The sequence below is a fragment of the Fukomys damarensis genome, unplaced genomic scaffold (assembly GCF_012274545.1).
Source record: "Fukomys damarensis isolate Sample0158 unplaced genomic scaffold, DMR_v1.0_HiC HiC_scaffold_16, whole genome shotgun sequence".
Taxonomy (NCBI): Eukaryota; Metazoa; Chordata; class Mammalia; order Rodentia; family Bathyergidae; genus Fukomys; species Fukomys damarensis.
Window position 1 is genome coordinate 88,448,924 of NW_022900928.1, and position 6,000 is coordinate 88,454,923.

The 6,000-nt window shown below is 57.9% G+C and overlaps 1 protein-coding gene across 3 annotated transcripts in view; it reads right to left on the bottom strand.

The window, feature by feature from the left end:
* Positions 1-6,000, bottom strand: part of Agap3 (ArfGAP with GTPase domain, ankyrin repeat and PH domain 3) — a 43,833-nt gene that overhangs the window by 12,139 nt on the left and 25,694 nt on the right. For all 3 annotated transcript variants that reach the window (XM_010637557.3, XM_033764457.1, XM_010637558.2), the window contains one exon: positions 1,882-1,986. In XM_010637557.3, the coding sequence (XP_010635859.1) occupies positions 1,882-1,986 (105 nt within the window). The remainder of the gene's footprint in view (positions 1-1,881; positions 1,987-6,000) is intronic.

Genomic DNA, 6,000 nt, shown 5'->3' on the forward strand with positions numbered 1-6,000 from the left:
AAGGGGGCCCGGATGGTAGGGCGCTGGGTCATCAGGCCTCCATATCAGAGCTCACCGTGCAGGGAGATGAGGATGGGCCTGCGAGCCCCTCACCATGTCCTGTCACAGGCCCCAAAGTTCCCACTGCAACAAGTGCCACGGGAGGGACCCTTGGGAACCCTCTTGGCCCGGCTCAGCAACCCCAAAGAGAGGAGCGCTTGGCAAATGCAGGAACACTCAGGCCATGCTGACTATCAGTCTCGGGTCCCAGACACAGCTTGGCCTCTGGCCAGGTCACTGACAAGCCACAAACCGGCCGAGCTTCCACTCTTCCACTGCAGACAGTGTGGCTTCCTGTTCCAAGCAGAACCCATGCAAACGCCACCACTGGCGTGCCCAACAGATGCCCCTAGAGCCAGGCCCAACACTCCTGCTGGACAGAGGCTAGCTAGGATTGCAGTGTGGGCATGGCAAAGCCTCCAGGCCTCAGCACAACCTGGGGCCTCCTGCCTGTGATAGCACAACCCTCTCTATGAAAATACCGGGGACCTATATGCTCCGGAGCCAGCCCCGCTAGCCCACCTTAGGTGTGCAGCTGCCACAAGGCAGCAAATCCCTGTGCCTGCAGAGGGCCTTCCCACTGCCTCAGACACTCTTGGCTCTGTTGTCAGCACTGTCCTTGGATACCTCGTGGTATTTTTTTTTTTCTTTTTTCTAAGGCGGGATTTCTCTATGTAGACCAAGCTAGCTAGGCTCAAACTCACAGTGATCCTCCTGCCTCAGCCTCCCAAATGCTGGGATTACAGGTATGAGCACCACACCTGGCTCTCTTGGTGTCTCTCAAGGACTCAGAAGGACCAGGTCTATGAGGAGGAATAGATGTGGTCCCCTCTCACCTCCCCAGGTACAACTGCCACCTGTCAGCCTGGTCCAGGTCCTACCCTGGAGAGTGAGGCTATTAGGAGATATGACCTTACCTCCTAGGTTAAGCAGAAAGGTCAATGCCCCAAGGAATCGGATAAGGAGACTGGCAGGGCATGGCAGGCTGAGCTCGGTTAGATGAGGCCACCCCAAGGCAAGCTCTCCCCACACAGGCCGCCTCTTTATGCTCAGGGCTGCCTGGATGGTGCTCTCCAGACCTAGTCACAGCAGGGACATGTGGCTTCAGCTCAGATGGGCCCCCTGACAGCCCTTGGGGCTTCTTGGGTGGCCGGGGACCCTTGGAGGGTCTGCCTCTGGGCGGGGGTGGGGCTGGCTCACGTGCTGTGCTCGAGGGGCTTCACGGGAGAACTCATTAGCCCCACAGTGGGGTGGTGACAGAGATGGATTCTGGTGACAGCTGTGTGCTGGAGCCACGCAGTGCAGGGAAGGAAGGAAGGAAGGAAAGAAGGAAGGAAGGAAGCAAGGGAGGGAGGGTGGAGGAGCTGCCTCAGGGGCCACACAATGATCCCTGCTGTGGCCACACCCCAATGAGGGGCACAGGCCACATGACCTGCAGACCCCTCTGCCCACTGACAACGCTATCTCTCTTGCCTCCTCTCTCAAGGATCTGCCCAAAGTCCTGGGCCCTCCTCAACAGCCTGGCTCACGTGGTCACCTTGTCTGCCACTGGCATGGCTCAGGCCAGGGATCCAGGCATCCAGGCTGCAGGGTGGATCTCGCCTTTTAAACCACTGCCATGGCTGCCCATGGAGGGCAGAGGCTGGCTGGGGGGCATCCTTGGTGGGCAGGGTCTTCTGGAGGCCCTGCAAAGCCTGTGTCTTTGGCCCTTCCTAAGCCTTCACAGTATGGTGCTTGCTCCAGGGAGAACCTACCTGAGACCACCCCAGGGTGCTCACTGTGATACTCACCCAGCCCCAGTCTCACCCAGCCCCAGTGCCTGGCTTAGTCCCCTGGACTCACGTGCAGGCTGGGGTGGTAGGTGAGCAGCCCGTTGTCACACAGCGTCACATACTTCTTTTTCCACTCTTTGTTCAGAGACTTGCCGCTCCTCTTCAGCAAGATCCCCTGGGAACAGAGATTCCATCAGAGGCCAAGAATGGCCCGCATGCCACGGGGAAGTCACAGTGTCTCACCAGGGAATGCCATCCTCCATCCTGCCTCCTCCAGCAGACGCCTCTAAGGACCCTGGCTGAACCAGGGAGAACTGGGAAGACAAATCACCTGCAGAAACCTGCTATCCCTGACTGCCCGCCATGGAGCATCCACTGTCCTGGGCGTGGGCATCTCCTCTACCCTGCTGGCAAAGTTACATGAACAGTAAGTGCTAGGACTGGACGTGCCCAGCCTGCTGCTCCCATCCAGGCAGGCTCCAGGAGAGGCAGGATAGGGCAGCAGAGGTTTCTGCAGGGCCTGGCCTCTCACTCCTGTGGCCCTGTCCCTGAACTGTCTCAAGAATGCCCAGGCTAGGAACAGGAAGCTCCAGTCTGCCATCTTGGCCACGAAAATTCCTGTGGAAGCCAGGAAGTCACTCTTTAAACATAGAGGTTGGCCAGCAAGAGGACAAGCATAAGCCAGCTGATGACTGGGCCAATGACCCTCAAAATGGTGTGGCTGTTGGATGGTGAAGGCAAGTGAACCCCAGGGAGATCCAACCAGCCTGGCTCCATAAAACCTGGAGGAAATCTGCTCCTCCAGGAGCCGAAAGATGCTCTCACATCTCTGTGAGACCACAGAGAGCACAGGAGAATGGGGACAGGAGCACCTTGGAAGGACATCAGGTGGCCCCAACTCAGGAAGGGTGGGAAGAGGCAGCATTTCTGAGACTTGGAATGGAAACACCACAGAGAAGAAGGACACAGTTAGATCCACAGACCAGAGCCAAGTGGGACGGGTCAGGAGGAACACTGCTGGGACAGCTGAGAAGAGTGACACTGGCCACAGGCAGAAGCGGAGCCCGGGAGCCCTGCATAGCTCACCTTTAGGAACAGTAGAGGGAGGAGGCAGAGAAGTGAAGGAGAATGCAGGCAGCCCTTCCCCCTGCACCCCTAGGCCCAAGGGTGGAGATGGACACCCCACAACTGGACCACACCCTCCCTCTAAAGTCTTCAGAATAAGGCTTAGCCCTTGGTGGATGAAAACAGTAAAAAGCCAATTAAAGATTTCTGACTGGCTGGGCATAGTGGTGCATGCCTGTAATCGTAGCACTCCCAAGGCTGAAGCAGGTGGATGGCCTTGGGTTTGAGGCCAGCCTGAATTATATAGGGAAACCCAGTCTCAAAATATAGAAACGGAAGATTTCTGACTGATTTCTCCCTCCTGGCTAGGAGTTGTGCCAGAGGGAAGGAAGTGTCCTCAACCCCAGTGGCCTGGGCAGCTTTACTTCCTGGCTCCTTTTCAACAGATGCTCCCTGTCCGCCCTTGCTAGCCATCTCCTTCCTTCTTTCCCTCTCCTCCAGCCATCCAAGGAGGCAAAAGCCAGCGTAGGAGACAGAGCCACGCACTCAGCCTGTGATGACACATTCTGCTCTTGTCCCCCAGCAACATGGACACCCCATCTTCCAAAGGGCTCCTGAACACAAGAGGGGCTGAGACAGTCACCAGACAACCTGGTGGGTGGGACAGAACCAGGCCTTATCTCATGGTCTGTGGTGGATCCCATGATCATCTGGGGCCTTGCTGACCTGCTTCTGGGTGTAGTGTCCCTGTTACAGGGTGCAGCTGAGAGCCAAGCAAACAGGATAGCTGTCCCCCATCCAGGGACAAAGTCCCTGTGCACAAGTGGCTGTCAGGCTCTAGAGACCCCACCCCACTCCTTCAGGACAGGCTGGAGGAAGAATGTCCAGGTACCAGGGGACATCATGGGCGAAGCATGGGGGCAAGTCATCCTGGGTGGAGAAGTCCTGGGCAGAGCTTTCCAGACGCCCATTCTGAGCAGTGTCACTACTTCCTCCATGGTTCACACAGCCCTGCCCTGCTCTTCATGGGTGCAGATCCAGCTTCTACTCCAGGGGAGGGATACCAGAATCGGATCCTCTCTCTCTCTCTCTCTCTCTCTCTCTTTCTCTCTCTCAACAGTCTTGCTATGCAGTTCAGGCTGGACTTGAACTCACTAGTAGCTCAGGTTAGCCTTAAACTTGCAGAAATCCTCCTGCCTTGGCCTTTGAGTGCTGGGATTACAGACCATGTGCTACCTACCACGCCTTGCTGTTTCGCCCTCTGCCACAGACTAGCCCAGACCATGTAACAAACCAGTCTGGCTCTGGGCCTGTTTCCTCCAACAAACAGGGGGCACAGACTCAGGACCTTGACAGCACAGACCTACCAAGGCTCTCCTCCTCCTCTCCTAGAGAAGGGATCATGGATGCTGGGGAGGAGGGAAGCCCTTTCCACCCAGAACTCTGCCTTTTCTTCACCTGGGCCCCCCTTGGCAGAAGCGGGTGAGCAGAGGACAGACAGCGATAATGACACTCGTTAGCCCAGGGTGTGGGCGAAGGAGAGAGGGGCTGGCTCTAGCTGCACCAGCGCCCACGCCCCTCGGCCACCTCTCACCTGCCCAGCTGCCCGGCCGCCCCCACCACTCCGGGCTCAGCTTCCAGGGGTGGAGAAGCCCAGGGTTCTGCTCCCTCCCTGGCCGGAGGGCTGTGCAAGGCAGAGGAGGAAGCAATCTGGGGCGGAATGGGAGCAGTGTGGAGGCGACAGCCCCCAGAGGACCCGTTCCCGCCGCCGCCTCCCTCCCAGCTCCGCCAGCCGACTTAATTGCGGAGTCCGGATTGATTGGGAATGCAAATGGCAACTGAAATGCAATCTCCACTCCCAGCAGGAGCTAGGGGGAGGGGAGACTGGGACGGGGGGGGGCGGAAAGGGGCCGGACAGGCGGATCCCACAGGGTGGGGTGTGGAGGGCGAGACCAGCCACACCGGCAGAGGTGGGGAGATGCCCCAGAATCAGCGGCCACGGGGCTGGGAGGGGAGGCGGGCCTCCTGGCTCCTAAACACAGGGCGTCAGTCCAGAGAAGGCCAGAGCTGCACACCCCCAAGGGAGCAGCCGCAATGTGTGGGGCATCTGGGGCACAAAACTGCATGAAGCTCATGGTGGCAGGACTTTCTGGGTGTTCCGAGACTCACCCAAGGGACCCAGGCTGGACAGAACCCAGGGCACAAGTTCACAGGGCTCCTCCCTGCCCCCCACATGGGGGGCTCCAGGAACAAACCAGCCATGCACAGCCTGCTCCCAAGATCCCCAGACAGTAAGGCACAGGAAGGTGAGTGGCCATTGGCTGTGTGTGTCCATACCCTGAGGGGGGACATACTGTTCTGCACCCGTCCCCCACCTCTCCATCTCCTTGTAGAGCTCACCATCCTGCACCCAGGATGTGCACATCACCTGGCAAGAGGCCCCACCACACAGGCCATGAGCAGGGGCGAGATGGGGCTCTACCTGAGTGGCCCTGCCTGACGCTTCAAAGGAGGGTGAGGTAAAAAAAAGGCAGGGCTTGGGTCAAGGCATGGTTCCCTGGCTGCCTCCCGGACATGGTTCTAAGGAGACCTTCACAGAGCATCAGAAGCCCTCATGACACTGGGGTCCTCATCACACTGGCTGTCCCTGCTCCTAAGAGTTCACACAGCCCACAGGCCCACAAGCCCAGTCAAGGCTGGTGCTCTGGTGGCCCCAGTGTCCCCTGTGGTCAGGATAGTGCAGTGCGGCCCCTCTGGATGTAATCTCTCCAGGCTAGCTACCAGGTTAGCTCCAGGAAACAGACTGAGTCCCAGACTGACTACTGCCCCCACCTGGCCCTCCAGGTTCCTTTGCCTCCTGCCCAGCCTAGCAGCCCAAGGCTCCCGCTGCCTAACCCTACCTGCAAACAAAGATGCCTCTACCAGCAGAGGGTTCCCCAGCACAGGAACCAGAATGTCAGGGAGTCACTGGAGCACAGCATTTCAACTAAATATTTCCTTTAAAATACTAACAGAGAGCTGGGGATTTAGCTCAGTGGTTCTGGTGCCTGCCTCAGAAGCACAAGGGCCCGAGTTTGATCCCTGGTACCAAAAAAAAAAAAAAAAAAAAAAAAAAAAAAAAAAA